The sequence below is a fragment of the Spermophilus citellus genome (assembly GCF_964194105.1).
Source record: "Spermophilus citellus genome assembly, chromosome: 6".
Lineage (NCBI taxonomy): Eukaryota > Metazoa > Chordata > Mammalia > Rodentia > Sciuridae > Spermophilus > Spermophilus citellus.
In genome coordinates this window covers 88,129,297-88,147,957 of record NC_138187.1, presented here as the reverse complement: position 1 = coordinate 88,147,957, position 18,661 = coordinate 88,129,297, and the positions used below count along the sequence as shown (strand labels likewise).

General features: G+C 36.0%; 1 protein-coding gene across 4 annotated transcripts in view; it reads right to left on the bottom strand.

Annotated features, from left to right (window-relative positions):
* KIN (Kin17 DNA and RNA binding protein) overlaps positions 1-18,655 on the bottom strand; it is a 36,863-nt gene extending 18,208 nt beyond the window's left edge. For all 4 annotated transcript variants that reach the window (XR_014022668.1, XM_081299315.1, XM_081299314.1 and 1 more), the window contains exons 1-8: positions 18,493-18,655; positions 15,888-15,982; positions 11,228-11,271; positions 11,021-11,143; positions 9,941-10,122; positions 7,821-7,869; positions 6,799-6,859; positions 1,722-1,851 (exon numbers count right to left, since the gene is read on the bottom strand). Coding sequence is in view for 3 of the 4 variants with exons in the window: in XM_081299315.1 (XP_081155441.1) it covers positions 1,722-1,851; positions 6,799-6,859; positions 7,821-7,869; positions 9,941-10,122; positions 11,021-11,143; positions 11,228-11,271; positions 15,888-15,982; positions 18,493-18,606 (798 nt within the window). In the remaining variant the exon portion in view is untranslated. The remainder of the gene's footprint in view (positions 1-1,721; positions 1,852-6,798; positions 6,860-7,820; positions 7,870-9,940; positions 10,123-11,020; positions 11,144-11,227; positions 11,272-15,887; positions 15,983-18,492) is intronic.
* Between the last annotated feature and the right edge of the window lie 6 nt (positions 18,656-18,661).

The following is an 18,661-nucleotide window of genomic DNA, read 5'->3' as shown; positions in this document are numbered from 1 at the left end:
AATACAAATAAAAATTATTTCTAACTAGTTTTTAATTTTAAAAAACCTTGGATTTGTGATAAAGCAAGTGAAGTGACTAAGAAACTCAGTAACAACCCCTAGTTAGTCAATACTACAAGGCCATCCTCCAGCAAGCACTACAGTACCCTCTCCAGGTGTCCTCCAATGACTGTCATGAATTGGAACAGGTGGTTTTGTCATGTGTCAAAAACAACACGTAGACCAAACCTGCACAGCATGGTTAGGGAGGCAGTCTAACAGCAAAAAGGAGGCTTCTGGTGTGAGTGATAATAAAACTCATGAATGAAAGAAAAGAAAAGTACCATCAAGAGAGATGTAAATAAAAGAAAAAGCAACCAAAAGGAAAAAGGTGATGTGTGACCTTTATGGCTACAAAGTACATCTTTTTCTTTCTCAGTGGCTTAAAGTTAACCCTATGACCAACTTTCAAAGGGATCCAAAATTGTAATTCTTTGGTTGATTCTAAACCTCATTTTAAATCTTCAATTATCAAATATGAACAAAGAACATTCTAAATTTAGTATGTATTGTATTTAAAATAGGTAGATCTGGCTTTCCATTTTCTTTTAAATTAACTAAATTCAAAAATTCCTTGTCAATGGCATGTGTGACATCTGCAGTGTTGCCCCTACTTCTCTAATCTAAAATGTACCACCCATGTTCTTGCTATGCTCCAGCCATGTGAGCTGAAATCTCTGTTGCCTTAGGAAACTTCCACAAGTGTTCTCCCCACTCCTCACCCTCATTCCTCCTCTGCACTCAGTCACTTAGTATTTATAGGTCTGTTTCTTTACTGAATGGCTCCCTCACTACAATGAAAGTCCCATGACAAATAAGGATATATTTCTGTCCCTATCATTCAGACCCAGAACTTTGTATAATGTCCAGCACATAACAGCAACTCAATATTTACTAAATGGTAGAATAACATTTCATGGTATGTTCATATTATATTTTATGCTTTTTAGATTGCCCTGTACTGTGTGAGAGCTAGTAGCAGAGAAGACTAAACAATTATCTCCTTTTCATTTGCAAATGAAAGATGGGAAGACTACAGGAAATAATATTAAAGGAAAAAAAGTGAAGCTTCTTGTATCTATTTATTATTCTTTCCTCCCATTCTTCCTCTTCTCCTCTTCCATTTGTTTTATAAATTCATTGATAAGGTAAGGTCATGAGTAAAAAAGGAAGAAGGATATTTAGGAATATATTAAGAACCTACTGCAAATTTCTTAAGATCATGATTCATCATATAAATTTATGATTTAAATGATTCATCATATAAATTTAGCCCTCATGTTAAATCAAGCATGTCAAACATATCACAGCTTTCTCCTACTATCAAGGAGGCAAAGCATGGAAGCCAGAGGCAACAGGAGAGTACAAGTTGGAGGAGGCAGAATATCCATAAAGGATCCCAGTTTTGATTATTACTAAAGCACTTGTAACTGAACTCTAGTGTGGTCACTGCATGGAGGGTTTCAAAGACTGCACTTGAGGCAAGAAAATAAACATGGTAGATGGGGTTCCAACTCTGTTCAGATGAATGGCAACTAGGATTCTTTGCCCTAACCTTGAATGGAAAGTTTTTCTAATTTTATATTATTCTAATAAATGGTGACATATTTAACTTTCCTTAGGCTTGAATTACATCTTCCTTCTGATTGCTATAGCATCCATAAGTAATTCATAAACTGTACCTCCATGATTTCATCGAGTGCAGATTTCTTCTTCTTCTTTTCTTTAGATTGAGCTGAGCTCTGGGAAGATTCTTTTCGTTTCACTGAAGCTGTACTCCCTAGTGTCTTGAGTGCACTTGGTCCTAAAGAACTGAAGAGAAGAACCATGCTTGTTCATAAAAACTATATACCAAAAAATGCTTTCTTTGTGCAGGATCAACAATACAGAATAAATGTTACATGGTTAATTTAGAGATCAGTCAAAACAATGAAGAGCCTATGTGCATCTTGTGCACAACTACTGGCATTATGACAACATTTATGCTGTCCTGTCTTAGCTCCCCCTACTATCTTCTTGCCCTTTCAGTTAGTGCTACTACAATCTGTCTAGCAAAGTGGAGCCAGTACAGGCCTCAGTGGTGGGCAGATCAGGGTTTGAGGGTATTTCTCTTAGGACCTTTAAAATTCAATAATTTAAGGCTCAGATCCACATATATACATGGGGATAATAATAGAACCCAAGTCCTTGCTCTACTGCAAAGATTAAATGAGATGTTTTTACACAATTAGCATAAGTCTAGCACATTACTGTTGAAAGCAAGGTTTTTTTTTAAGGCCAAAATTTTAACATATCACTTAAATAGTTTTTACTATTCCTAATTGCCTAAGTGTTTAAGTCTACATTTTAAATTCTTGACTGCCAATATTCACTTATCAAAAGAATACCACTTCAGTAACTATCCTTTGACTTCTTATGTGCACATCAGTCATTCTGATCAATTTGCTAGCAACTGGGCCATGCTCTGTGCTTCATGTCACTGAAAATTTGCACATGCTTCATTTTACACCTAAAATAATCTCTAAAAATTCTTCATGGGGGTTCTTGAATCTTCCAGCTTTCTCACCTGACCTAGCACTTAATGGAGCAAATCACACTCTACCCTGCATTATATATAATCAGTTGTATTCTATGATGCCACTCTTATACTGTATTTTTTCTGCTTTAAAGTAACAGAACTACCTTGTAACTCACATAAAAGATACTTAATTAATATTTGCTAACTAAATGAATCTTACCAATCTCATCATTTAATGTGTCATAATTACACAAAGCTACCATGGAAACAAAAAAGGGAAAAAGTGTGGTTGATAGAGGATACAAAAGAATTATTACTTTCCTTTATTTGGGCTTTTTAAAAAATGCTTTTAAAAACAACATTAAAATTATTAGAAAGCCAGAACACTTTAAGGACTCATATTCAGACTGAAGTCAACTAAAATTCCTACATCTTTTCTAGAAAATTATAGTGTAAGACTCCTCCACAGTCTTTATAGAAATTGTTTTCTCCTTATTTAACTGTAAGGCTTACATTTGCCTCTGTAAAATTTCACTTACTGGGTTTGTCTTGTAATTCATTCCAGTGAACATATTTTAAAATTCTGATTTCCAGGTCTGTGACAGCTGTACGTAATGTGCATTAGTTCTGAAAAGATCATGTCCATATAAAGAGAAATTACTTAACCTGTTACTTCAAACATTCTTTAGATTTAAATGTACCTTGCTTGAGCTATGAATTCAACCAGAATGAATTTAGGCTTCATTCTGATTGTAATCAACTATAATATGTCTATAAAATAGGAACTAAGAAAGCTAGCAAAGAGAAAATTGGGAATAAGTAGCTATTTTTGGCTCTGGTAGTAACAACTTTCTCCTTCAACATTCACCAACCACCTATTTCCTATTGTAACCAGTCAGAAAAGCTTGTTAGTCTATTGTTTTCTAAAGATTTTTCTCTAGTTTTTGAAAATACATTTGCTCAATTTTTCTGCCTTCTTACTCCCAGCTTCCACAATTCCTCAATAATGAGTTCGCCAGATGCATCCAGAAATTACTTCAGTATTTTGATCTCAGCTTGGAAACTTTATTTTATTTAAGGTTGTCACGTATTCTTTTTAAAACTAAACACAATTTTAATAAAAAAAATAAGCAAAAAACTTGAATAGACTTTTTCCCAAATATATACAAGTGGCAAATAAGCACATGAAAAGATGCTTAGTGTCACTAATCATTCAGGAAATAGAAATCAAAATTACAACAAAATACCACTTCACACTCATGAGGATGGCCAAAACAAAATCAGAAAACAACAAGTGTTAGCAAGGATGTGGAGAAACTGCTGGTAGAAATTTAAAATATTGTGGCTGTCGTAGGAAAACAATAGGGCAATGCCTCAAAAACAAAACAAAACAAAAAACCCTAAAACTAAATGACCATATGATCCAGCAATTTCACTTAATGTGCCTATATGTAAAACAACTGAAAGCAGGAGCTCAAAACAGGTCTGTATACACCAGTGTTCGTAGTAGTATTATGTATAATAGCCATAAGTTGGAAATAATTCAAATGTTCATCATTGGATAAACAGATAAACAAAATGTAGAATATCCTTATAACAAGATATAAGCCTTAAAAAGGAATGAAATTCTGACCTTAGCTACAATATGGACAAACTCTGAAGACACAATGCTAAGTGAAATAACCATATGCAAAAGAAAAAATATTGCATAATTCTACTCATATGGATTACCTAGAGCAGTCAAATTCATACAGAAGAAAAATGGAATGGTGGTACCAAGGGCTGCAGAGAGGTAGATTTGGGAATTGTTTAATGGGCTTCATTTGGGATGATGCAAAAGTTCTAGAGATAGATGGTGGTGATTGTTGTATAAAAGTGTGGATTTATTTAATGTGACTGAAGTGCATACTTAAAACGGTTAAAATGAGCTGGGTGTGGTGATGCATACCTATAATCCCAGTAACAAGGGAGGTTGAGGAAAGAGGATCACAGGTTAAAGGCCAGCCTCAGCAGCTAAAGGAGGCAGGCCCTAAGCAACTTAGTGTGAACCTGTACCAAGGTAAAGAGGCCTAGGGACATAGCTCAGTGGAAAGGCACCCTTGGGTTCAATCCTCACTATCTCTCTCTCTCTCTCTCTTTCTCTCTCTCTCTCTCTGTCTCACACACACGCACACACACACACACATACACGAGTAAAGGTTAAAATGACTAATTCTGTGTTATGTGTGTATTTTTTTTCTTTCCAGAGAAACAGGCATGCACCACCATGCCCAGCTCATTCTAGGTTTTACATATAACAGTTTTAAGTCAGCCAAAAAACAAATTTCTGCCCATATAAACACAAAGCATAACTTCAGAGAAAAAAAGTTTAGGTGAGTTCTTTTAATTGTACTTTCTGCAACTCTATATACATATTCATATAGATAATTCAAACAATTTACCGAACTTAATAAAACATTTTTCCTACTAATATTAAGGCTTGACATTAGGGTGCCTATAGACACCCAAAGATATCAGGTCCTTATCTCTGGAATATATAAATGTTATCTTATTTGAAAAAAGGATATTTGCAAATCAGATGAAGTAAAACATCTTATGATGTAGAGATTATCCCACCTGAGTGGGCCTAAAGTGTAATTACCCCTGTTATTTTAAGAGGGATACACAGGGAGGCTTAATCTGTAAAGGAAAAAGTGATGTTAAGAACGAGAAAAGAGATGTGTGAAGATATGGTCTTGAAGACTAGAAGGGTACAACCACAAACCAAGGAAGGCTGGCAGCCACCATAAACTAAAAGAGGCAAGGACTATGTTCTTCTCTAGAGCCTTCTCTACAATCCTCTAAGCACTGATTTCAGCACAGTGATGCAGATGCCAGAATTCTGACCTCCAAAGATGGACACACTTCTGTTGTTTCAAGTCTCCCTGTTTGTTCCAACAGCCACAGGAAACTAACAAGAGTGATGGATTTCATTGCCAGTTGAACAACCATAACATTCATCAACATCTCAGAATAACAAATAATAAAAGGAAACGTGAAGTGGAAAGTCATCAAAATCAAAATGGAGGCAATGTGTCAACCCTCACCAATAAATAAATAAATCTACGAATGAATGAATGAATGAATCTGGGAGGTTATAAAAGGTTCCTGATAATAATTACCACAAAAAAACTCTTCTAGAATCATGATCTTGCACAAAGGGTATTGCAACCTTATACAAAAAAAAAAAAAAAAAAAAAATTCCTACAAGGAACTCTGCCCAATGATTACAAATCCTTGGATTGGTGCCACCTTTGCTATTAATCCATACAATCACAGATTTCAATATATTTTATAATCACAATTTTCAATATATTTTACACAATCTGCCTCATTGTTGCCTTTAACAACTTCCCCCTGCTTCAAGCTCCTTGAATACTCTTACTGTTTACTATGGCACGTGTATGCCCATTACCCTACCACTATTTTATTCTTAAACATCATTATTCTTTAGGAACTTATACTGCACTGGGCAATAAGGAGACAGACTGAGAATTTAGTCTCTATTTTCAGAAAATCACACTATAGCAAGTAAAATAGAAAATGTACATCCCAGTCTACATTTAAACTGTGGGAAATGAGTAGGAAAATATACAGTACAACAGTAAAGCAGAAGGGCTGGGGATGTGGCTCAAGCGGCAGCGTGCTCGCCTGGCATGCGTGTGGCTCGGGTTCGATCCTCAGCACCACATAGAAACAAAGATGTTGTGTCCGCTGAAAACTAAAAAATAAACATTAAAAAAAATTCTCTCTCTCTCTTTAAAAACAAAGAACAAAAAACAAACAAACAAACAAAAACAGTAAAGCAGAAGGAACCATAAAACGGAGAAGGATTCACAGATAACCACAAATCTATCTATTGAAGCTTTTTGTCCAAATGAGCATTTCCTGGTCCAGCACAGTGGCACAGGCCTTTAGTTCCAGACTCTCAGGAAGCTGAGGCAGCAAGACCACTTGAACTGAGTGAATAACACAGCAAGACCCCATCACATTCAAAAATAAAATGAAATGAGCCTTTTCCCAAACAAAAGAATCATCTTATCACAGGGAAATGAGAAAAGAACAACTGCTGAAAAATAATAAACAAACCAAAATGAAAACTGCAATGAGAAAAAAAATGACTCACAATACTTGAAAATGTAGTAACCGACATGATATTTCATGAAACTTGTAAAGTATTCAGATCTGTAACTGTAGCTCACCCTGATTTGGAAGATGTTGCTCCTGCTGAGCTACATGCTCCTTTATTCAGGTTAAATGTGACTAGAAGAAAAAAAAAAAAGGTTATTTCATATACATACGTATGTAGAGTTCAGGAAAATTATAATACAAGTTTTCAGACAAGATTGCACAGGCGTTCACATAAGAAATCATGAACATGCTAATAAATGAAGCTAAAATGCTCCTTTCCAGAAAATGTCCTACATGATGCTTGTAGAGATGGGAAGGACCTTACATGCCACGTTGCTGTGGCAATTGACGCTGGCTGCTGTGACATTCCATCCCCCAAGCCTCCTTTTCCTTGCTCATAGCACTCCAACTTTGAGTGTCATATCTCTTGGCCATGGTTCTAGGGATAGAACACTATCTGCAGCTCTAGGGTAAATTCTGTTGGTCTAAACCAGTTAGTACAATTCCCTCTGGACTACTTTTAATTCTGGACAGCAATATTCAAAAGGAAGTTCACTGGTGGGCTTCTAGGAAGTTTCCTTACTCCTAAGGGAACTCCAGAAGAGATTCTCTGTCATCCTTTGGAAAATGCCAGGTCTGGATGTGATGACTAGAATGCTGGCAGCTACTTTGTGTGTTCGAATGGCATGCAGAATCATCATCACTGAGATTCTTATCATGGAAAGATATCTCCTTATTGTTTAAGCTTATTTTATTCAATTTTGTTACTGTTGACTGAAGGCATCCTATCCAATTCATAGCATATAACCTTTTCAATTTATAGACAAGAACAACGCAACCCTGACAAATCAAATGTCTTGTTCACAGACATGTTACTTTTTAAAAAACATGTTTTTAGCTGTAGATGGATAAAATATCTTTATTTTTATTTGTTTGTTTTTATGTGGTGCTGGGGATTGAACCCAGGGCCTCATCTGTGTGAGGCAAGTGCTCTACCACTGAGCTACAACCCCAGCCCAAGACATGTTACTTTTAGCAAAGTCAGTACAAAAGAATCCATGGTTAACAAAGAGGAAAGAAAAGTTAAAACTACCTTTCTCTTCATCATTTTCTCTGCTTAATTCTGTAAAAACAGGGACCTCCTTGAGAGAGAGAGAGAGAGAGAGAGAGAGAGAGAGAGAGAGAAATAATTTAGAGTGCATTTACTATAAATATTCAATAGCTCACACTATGACTTGCTACCTATGGTACAAACAGCTCAAAGACAAAACTCTAAGATTATAATTCTAAAAAAGTAGACTTCTGTACCAAGCTACCTATATTTTTATTTCCATAATAATCTACACAGAATATAACAGAAATGTGAGGCAATAAACTTTAGGAACATGAGCTAGAGGATTACTTTGAAAAGCAAAACCTTTCTATATTGTGGGGTAGCTTAATGTAACGATTAAGAGCCTTACATTAAACTAACAAAACTGTGTATCGAATTCTCCTCTGTAACCTATCAGCTTTGTAACCTCTTGTCAGTCTCATCACCTTTCCTAAGCCTTAGCTCTTCTATCTTTAAAACAGAGAATGCACATTAAGTGTTATCAGAAGTGTTAAATAGGATAATATGGAGAAAAAAAACAGCACAGTGCTTGCCACTGTAAGTGTGCCATAAATATTAATTATTGATTTTACTAATAAAAAGAAGACATTTTTGAGATCTAGCTAAAATATTCTTTTCTCAGGTAGTGCTCACATAAGCTTTCACATAGTGAGGCAAAAGAACATTTTTAAAATCTTCCCTATAAAATGATGGGCTTTCTTATATAATGAGGATGGGCTGATCAGTAGAATTTCTCCTGCCTTTTAAGATAAAATACTATTTGTATCTGAAAAGAACAAATAACTTGAAGGTTTTAGCAGTATTAAACCAAAATGCTAACAAACAATAATATTATTCTAAAAACTAAACTATTTTTCTTACTTTCCTCTGGACAAGAAGATGTGATTCTTATTAATTTTCACAATATGAAATTTTATTTTTTCTACTGTAAACTGAGGTTTAAATTATAAAAAGATGAAAGAAATTAAAAAATAAAGAAGTTGAGCACAGTGGCACATGCTTGTAATCCCAGAGGCTTGTAAGGCTAAGGCAGGAGTACTGCAAGTTCAAAGCCAGCTTCAGCAATTTAAGAAGGCCCTAAGCAACTTAATGAGACCCTATCTCAAAATAAAAAAGGGCTGGGGACGTAGCTCAGTGGTTAAGTGTCCCTGGGTTCAATTCCCAGTACAAAAAAGAAAAAAAAAATGCTGATCCATAATACTGGTCCTTATCAATGTCTTAAGTTCTATGGCCTACAACTTCCTGCATTACTTTTCAGGTAATGCTCATACTTTAACCACTGAGCTACTCTTCAAAATAGCCTGAAATTTAAAATATGTCAAATGTTCCTCAGCAGAATAACAGTGCTATGATTGTAAAATGGGCTACTATATCTTATTAAATAATAATAATTTAAGGACATGTTTAACCCGATTATACAATGTATCCATGTGTTAAAACATCACATGGCACCCATTAATACAATTTTGTGCTTTTATGTATAATTTTAAAAATTCATTAAAAGAATGAAACACTGATAGAAAGAACATGAAGGAAACCACAACAGTATGTTTGAATTTTAAAAGTCACACAGGAGGCACCCACAAATATTTGTTGAAGTAAGTACCTTGATCTAGTGATCCTAACACCTGGACCCCTTCCCTTTACATTCCTTGCCTGTTCACTGGCTTTCCCCACTAATTCTTTGAAATCCCTCAGCTCAGGGTTTCTATCCACCTTCAAACATTCTTTGCCCTTTTGGGAATGGAATAAGAGTCTATCCTCATGCTGTGTTTATCTCCAGCAGTGCATTAATCACACAGTTATAATTTTTAGCTGAAATGATCTATTTACATGTCTTCCCATTAGGTACTATTTCAATTTTAGACATAAGGAGACTGAGGTTTACAGATTCTATGATTATTCAAGATCATGAAGTTAGGAAGGAATACACTGAGATTTGTCTCAACTCCAAAGCCTGTGCTTTTACACCCCATCATGCTCTTTCTCCCCTAACTAAGAAACACCACCTAAAAATCTTAATTTGCTGTTTGAGAAAACAAGCCATTTTACGTTTTTAGATTTTTTACATCGCCTCTCTGGATGATACTGTTGGTCACCTGTTCTTTTCCTTCTAGACCTCTTCTCACTTGTTCTTCAATAAATTTGGCAGTTTTTTCCTCATCATCGAGGTCTTGCTTCTTCTTTTTCTCTAGTTCCAGTTGGCGGCGGATAGTTTCGGGGTCTCTATCTATATACTGAATATACCAGCCTTTTGGTGTCTCATCCACTTTGCACAAGCCTTAAAAAAAACAACCAACACCATAAATTTGCATGTAATCAAGCAAAATGTAAATATAAATGTGTTTCTTCTCTGCATATTTACTCAATCATTCAAATACAATCATACACATTAAAATACAGAAATTCATGAAGCATATGAATTTTTCATATTTTCACTTAATGAAATTCAGATAAGTGGAATCTTTTATCTCTTTAAATAGAAGAAAACTATTATTTTGATTTTTATATAGCTACAATGAAGCAAAATATGTAAACAAGGGAAACATGAAAAAAGTATTATTTTGCATGAAAATTATTCAGCAATATCTAAGTATCTAATATTCAAAAATATATGATTCTCTGTAAAAATAAAGTAACACACTGAATAAGCAATTTGATGCTATAAAATCTTTTTCTCTTTCCTTCCTAAAAAAAAAAAGCAAATTAGTCGGGTGCAGTAATGCACGCCTATAATCCCAGAGGCTCTCGAGGCTGAGGCAGGAGGATCACAAATTCAAGACCAGCCTTAGCAACTTAGTGAGGCCCTAAGCAACTTAGCTAGACCCTCTCTCAAAATTAAAAAAAAAAAAGGGGGGGTGGTGGAGGGCTGGAGATTGAGCTCAGTGTTTAAGCACCCCTGGGTTCAGGCCCCACTACCCCCATTCGCCAAAAAAAGAAAAGCAAATTTTAAAAAATCACCTTCAGTGACAAATCTTAGCACTGTCAAATGAACTTAGTCTAGATGTTAGTATTCAACTATAATAAACAAAACCTATCCTAGAATAGGATACTCCTCTCCTCCAGTTTTCAAATTGCCTCATACATCCTCTTTTCCATGAATTTGGAGAGAAAATGACAATTCTTTCTCTCTAGTCAGTGATGTCATAATAACAATGTAAATAACCTCTTCTTCTCACCTTCTCTGCCCAGCCACTTGGTAAAATCAGTCAGTGTTTCCCACTGAGTGGCATTCATGTGGATGTGCTCTCGGTGGCTGATGTATTCATTGTAGACAATGTTGTTGTGGACTCTCTTAGTGCCTGAGAACAAAAGATAACACTGTTGATCCTAAGAAGTTTATAAGATTATAAAGCTATTATTTACATAACACTTAAGATGTTTACCAAAGCGTCTTCTGAGAAGTTCTAGAAAGTCATTTCGGAATTCCCTGGTTAAGAAAGAAAGGAAAATATTAAGGTACTTTCTATAAATATACAGCATATCTTCCTGACATTTAAGCAATCATACATACACTTTTAATGTTCAGACTATCTGTTAGAATCTTTTACAAGCTGAACAAGGAAGGAACTCCAAAAGATAGAGCTTTCAAGGATCAAAGTTAAAAGTCAGTTTGGAGTTAAAATGTTGTTTTGGTAAAGCAACCATAGGAAAAGTTACCACATATCTTTGGAGAGGGTCCTTTACAAAGTCTCCTAGTGCTACTAAATGTGGTATTATATCCCCATTTTATTTATCATAACAAAAATGCCTTTATTCCAGATGAAATTGGCACTTAGCAGGTCCCATTTAAGTAGGTACACTGTATTAAGTGCTAGGAAAACACAAGTGAACAAAATACAAATTTTGATCTTTAAGGAGTTTACAATTTAGCATAACAATCATAACCAAAGTTAAACTAAAAAAATAAATGGAATGAAATATCATAAAAAAAGGGCAGGGTGTCACACCTACATATAATCCCAGAGATTTGGGAGGCTGAGGCAGAAGGATGGAGAGTTCAAAGCCAGCCACAGCAATGGCAAAGTGCTAAGCAACTCAGTGAGACTCTGTCTCTATATAAAATGAAAATAGGGCTGGGGATGTGGCTTCATGGTTGAGTGCCCTGAGTTAAATTTTACACTAAATAAAAGAACTGAAGGAGATGCCCAGAGGTGATTTTAATATGAACAGTGAAATATAAATGTATAAATGGACTTTCATAGGTAAAAAGGAGGTCATTTACAGCTAGCAGAGAGCTATAAAAACATCACGTTTGAGAGATGAAACTTATGCTACTTTAGGTAAAGTTTAAGGCAGAGAAAAATGAGGATGAGACTGGAGGTAGAATAGAATAAGGGGAGGTGAATAATAAAAATAATAAGGTTAAAATTAATTTTAAGAAAATTAGTTGTTTGGACTCATTTTTTTAAGTACCTTGAATGTCATGCTAAATAGATCAAGTTTTATGCAGGCATTAGAAAAGTTCTAAATAATTTAGTTTGGGAAGTAAATTGTTAAAATCTACAAAGATAATTGTGGTGAATAGTAGAGAACAAAAATTCTCAAATGGGGCTCCCCAAACCATCAGCATTACCATTACCATCACCTGAGAACTAGATAAAAATGCAAAATCTCTAGCCCATTCCAGATCTACTTAATCAGAAGTTGGGTGTGCCATTCTGTTAAGCCCACCAGCTGACTCTGATACACACAGTGGTCTGAGAACCACTGGTATAAAACATGTACAGGAGAGGCCATAGTTGAAGGTTAGTTAGCTGGGTGAGGTAGTGCATGTCTATAATTCCAGCTACTTGGGAGGCTGAAACAAGAGGATTGTTAAGTTTGAGCTCAGCCTGGGCAATTTAGTGAGACCTAATTTCAAAATAAAATTTGAAAAGATCTGTGGGTATAGCCCAGTGGCATTCAATCCCTAGTACCAACCTGCCCTACACACACATACACACACAAGAGCTAAAGGTTGGGAGATTAGTGAGCAAGTCACTGAAAATATTCAGGTGAGAGATGCTGAGAAATACTACTAAAATTCAAGGATATTATGTAGAAGAATTGACACGTAGGGATTCCAACAGAACTTGAGGTTTACAGTATGGAACTCTAAGCAAATAGCAACTGGTCAAAACAGATCAGAAGGCAGGTTTGATACACAGGATAGTGAGTTCAATTTTAAAAATGCTGCCTCTGAGACTGGGGGTTAGCTCCTTTGGTAGAGTGCTTGCCTTGCATGTACAAGGCCTTGGGTTCAATCTCCAGCACCACAAAAAAACAAAAACAAAAACCTGACTCTGACTGAGACAGCCTTCAGAAATAAAAATTAGAGTTATCAAGGGGGAAAAAAAATCTGTAAATTGAGACAGATGTTAGGAATGAACTTCAAGATTTGGGAGGCATCTAAATATAAAAATAACAGTTAAAAAGAATAAGGTGACTCATGGAGACTATTGACTGAATTGAGTGTGAAAGTCAAAGGGCACCTTGGAGAACTTTCCTGCATTTGCAGAGCTGGGAGGAAAACAGTAGATACTGAAGGAAAAAAGTACTAAAGGCTTTTGGTGGACACAATATCTTTATTTATTTTTATGTGGTGCTGAGGATCAAACTCAGTGCCTTGGGCATACCAGGCCAGCGTGCTACCACTTGAGCCACATCCCCAGCCCCAGAACAAAGGTTTTTAATGAAGAATTATAAGTACTGAAGAAAGATCGAGGAAGATAAAGATGAGAAAAGGCACAAGCAACTCTTCAGGAGACTCAAGAGGCACAAGTGAGCCACAGCAGACAGCAGAACAGCGAATGTAGACCGCTCTTGCCAGGAGGGCATTTCCCAAAGTGTAGCGTGTGTCCTGGCCATGTTCAAGATAGTTTTAGGTAACTCACAGAACAGCAATTTTGCCTTTGTGACTATGTTATTTGCACTGATGGCATACAAACAATGGAGGAAAAACCTGCTAGCAACTTAGCACTCAAGCCAGGCAGGGGGCAGTGATGTCAAACCACACTAGCAGCCAGTGTATGCTTCACATCATGAGCTCACAGTTAAAACCAGGGTGAGTTTCATCTACTATGTCTTGGAGGAAACAGTAAAATTTATTAGATGTATTAAATCTCAACTCTCTCATATAGTTTTAGAGCTATGAGGTGAAACACTTTTTCACAGGACATTATTTTTTCTTGAAAGAACCCTGGCATGTAAAGTATCACTATTCCAAATTGGAACTTTGGAATACATTTTCTTAAATATAAACAAAGTGAACCTGTCATGTGGAGGAAAAGAACTGACAGTATTTGTGGCCAATAATGAAATTTGACCTTTCAAGCAACAAGTAGAATTTTGGTGAATTAGTACCTGCTGCTGTGGGCTTGACATGCTTCCTGACACTTAGGGATGTTCTGGTGACATCAATGTTGATATTAACCCAAGAAGTCCCAAGTTTCCAATTCTGCAAATATTTCAACACAATTGACACAGGTGTATTAAAATAAGTTGGAAATCAGAATCGAGAACATATGTGTATATATATGCATGTGTATATGTTTTTTTCCTCAAATGTTCTAATTATTCATCTATGAATAAAACATAATAAATTATTTGAAAAATAAAAATAATTATTTGAAAGTTATCACAAGTGGTATATTTATTGACTTTAAAGTTATTACAAGTAGTATATTTATTGATCAATTTAAGTTTTGATAGGTATTCAGCATCTGGGACAATGGGACAAATGGGTTAATATGATTTGATGACATTACAGGATATAATATGCCATGATTTGGAAGATCTGTGTCATGTAGTAAACTGATACTTTTCAAATGTCTAACACGTTACAAAATCATGCACAGACATAAGATCCACACAAAAGATAAATCAATTAATTTTAATTTAACAGTACAAAAACTTCACTAATCTAATTTCAGAGTCTACATTATGACTAAGCTTTAAGAAACTGCCACATATTTTAATTGATGTAGTATCTAAGAAGAATATCTAAAATTATCTAAAAAGATTACTAAAATTTCTCCCCTTCTAATTATACATTTATGTAAATACTGGATATTCATGTGCTTCAAACAAAACATTCATGACAGACTAAATGCAGAAGGAGATGTGAGAACCCAACTGCCTTCTATTAAGTCAACATTGTTTGCAAAAACAAAACATTCATGCTTTTTATTTGGAAAATATACTTTTTCATTTTAAAATGTTATTTAATATTTAATAAGTATGTTGCTATTTTTAAATGAACTAAAAATAGTATTTTAAAATTTCTCAGTTTTAAGTTTTCTTTCTTTCCTCCTCCCCCCCCCCCCTTTTTGCAGTGCATGGACTTGAACCTCGGCCCTCACACAAGCTTGGCAAATGCTCTACCACTGAATACAGCCCCAGTCTTCACAGTTTTAATTTCTAACTGTTGATACATAAAACCCACACAAACAAAAGCTCTATGTGGCCTTCAATCATTTTTAAACATGTAAAGGGATCTTCAGGTCAAAAGGAAGTTTGGAAACAAAAATATGGAAACAAGCAAGACTAAGTATTAATAGAATAATAATAATTAACAGCAAATCCTAACTGAGTACCAAGTACTCTTGAGAGCATGTGAAATATGAACTCACTTATTTTCCTATAAGCCTTGTGAAGGGAAAACAATACTTGGAAGAGGGTGCTATTGTTAGCACCCTCTTCTTAACAGATAAGGAAACTGAAGCTAGAAAACCTTGAGAGTCATTCAGAGGCACCGCCCTCCACAGCTCCTAAGTAGAAAAGGTCTTGAGGTCAGGAAGCTGGGAGCATAGCACCATTCTAGTCAGAAATGTGTTAGAATGAAAGTAGTTTCATGTTTAAAATGGAAGGAAGGAAAGTCTAATAATTGTGAGAAAACTGTGGTAAATTTTCAAAAAAGAAAATTAAAAGCTGAGCAGAGAGAGAATACAGCTATCATGTTAACATATAAGGAATAACAGACTTCCAATATATAAAATACTAAGCACCTATTAAGTATTCAACTGAATAAGCTTATGAGGTAAGGATGTCTTTTGAGTTACTTACTCTGAAAAATAATCCATAAACTGCTGAGGATTTTCGGAAGCAAGTAATAGCTGTCTCTGATGAGATTCAGACATACAATGACACTTGAAGCCATTCTACAAAAAATGCAAAAGCAGTAGTGAACTTCTGATTTAGGTCATCGAAATAGACTCTAAATAGACATACTGCATTGAGCTCTAAAAATCTGCTTTTTAGTGGTAATCATAAAAAATAGTCTTATCACCAGTCTAAAGTTTTAAAATTAAATTTGGAGAATTAAAAATCCTAATAAGCGGGCTGGGGTTGAGGCTCAGGGGGAAAGTGCTTGCCTCACATATGTGAGGCACTGGGTTCAATCCTCAGTGCCACATAAAAATAATAAACAAAATAAAGATATTGTGCCCATGGATAACTAAAATTAAATATATTAAAAAATTCTGATAACCCACAGTACAATTTTTAGAAACTAATTTGTAAGATATTTTATTGGTGGATATGTGTCATTATGCACTTGTCAAAATCAGAATGGTGTGACTGTTGGAGGTTAAAAAAAAAACAAGCATAAAATATGCAACATCAAGAATGAACCACAGGGGCTGGGGATGTGGCTCAAGCGGTAGCATGCTCGCCTGGCATGCGTGCGGCCCGGGTTCGATCCTCAGCACCAAATACCAACAAAGATGTTGTGTCCGCCGAGAACTAAAAAATAAATATTAAAAAAAAAAAATTCTCTCTCTCGCTCTCTCTCTCTCCCCTCTCACTCTCTCTTAAAAAAAAAAAAAAAAAAAAAAGAATGAGCCACAATGTAAACTGGACTTTGGGTATTAATATGTTGAAGCAGGTTCATCTCTCATAACAAGTGCACCACTCTGCTGCAGGATGTTGGGGTCAGCTGTGCATGTGGGAGGGAGAGGTACTGGGCAATCTCTGTACTGTCCAGTTGCTTTTTCCTGTGAAGCTAAGACTGCTCTAAAAATCAAGGTCTATTAAAAAGAACAAAAAGTCCCAATAATCAAATCCTATTCATGACTTTTGGCCTTAGTTTGAAAAAATTGCTTTAAAAAACACAGGACAACTGAAAAAATATGAAATGTATTATTAGATGATATATGGGGATTCTTAATAATTTTGTCACATTAGTGACTTATTGACATATATTGTGGTTATACAGAAAATCATCCTGAAATTTTGAGATACATATTTAAGTATTAGAGGTAAAATACCCTGATGTTTATAATTTAAAATATTTCCAAAAAAAGAAAACGTGGCAAAACACTTTTGTTACATCTGTGTGTTACAGAATGTATACTTGTTGTCCCCCAGAATTTATATATTGAAACTCTAATCCCCAATAGGATGGCATTAGGAAGTGGGGCCTTAAATTTAGATTAGATAGTGAGGGTAAAGCCCCATGATGGTATTAGTTCCTTTATAAGAGCCTAGAGCTGGCCCTGTCTGCCCAAAGATACAGAGGGAAGACTGCTGTTTACTAAACAGGAACACAGCTCTTACTAGAACTGCAACCATTCCAGCCTCCTGATCTTGAACTTCCCAGCCTCCAGAACTGTGAGAAAAATATTTCTATTGTTTAAAGCACTCAGTCTATTGCATTCTATTATAATAGCCCAAGGAGACTAAGACACTGGGTATGGATATAAGGATATTCGTTGTACTAGTCCCTAGTTTTCTGTGTGAGAATTTCACCTTCACTTACATAGAAAGAAGGAAATGGAAATGAAATAACTATCAATGTCATTCTATGAGGCCTACTTAAAATATCTTATCCCTCTCAGAAGCCCTGGATCAGATTATTCCTGTTGCCTCCGTGTTCTTTCATTCCCTTCTAATCTGATCTCCAAAGAAAAATGTCACACCATTAGCTGCTCTCAATTCTTCAGTGGAGCCCCACCATCCACCTCAATATGGGGGAAAGTATAAGCTCTGTAGCACAATATACAAGACTTTTCAAGATCTCTGTGATTCTCTTTAGCCACTTTACCTACAATTCACTTATTTAAACTCAACAACAATCTTACAAGTAGGAACAGTTATTATTCCCACTTTACGGAGGAATAAACAGGTATAGAGAATGATAAATGGCTTGTCCAAGAGAATATGCTATTAAGTGGTGCTCTCTGACTTCATAATTTTGATATCTGGTCCTAGTTCATTTAGGTGTTTAATAAATGCTTGTTAGATGAATTGTGCGAAAGAGCTTTGTTTTCCTTGTTTCCTTTGAATCACAAAGAAGTGTAAATCCTAATTGTCCTGTTTGAGAGCCAAGTCAGAGATGGTTATTATTACTGTTATCGCCCGGACGTCCTGCACTGCATTCATTATCCACGCCCCTTCGAGAACCGCAAAATCAGTGGATTTAATTTCTTTTGGGGGAGGGGGAGGGTGCAGAATGAGGAGGAATGAGGTGTCAAAGACCACTGGTGCCCCGCTAGGTCTGGAGACTGCAGGGAAGAGCAGCTCTCCTGGGCTGAGTTGACTAGCCCAGTGCAGACCCCAAAAGCCTCGCAGCCGGGAACCCGAGCCTTGTGCTCTCATCGGCGTCTGAACTTGAACCTGGATATTCAGCGGGGCCCTCTGGGGAATATGGAGCCATCCCAGGCCCACTTACCTCGTCCCGGCACTGCTTCTGGCACATCTGGCAATACCAACGCAGCTTCTGAAGTCCTTTGGATTTGATCCGGTTGGCGATGGCTTTGGGGGTAAGAAAATCTGACTTCCCCATCGTGACCACCGCAGCAACCACTTTTTGGAGCACAGAATCCGTCCAACCGGAAGCG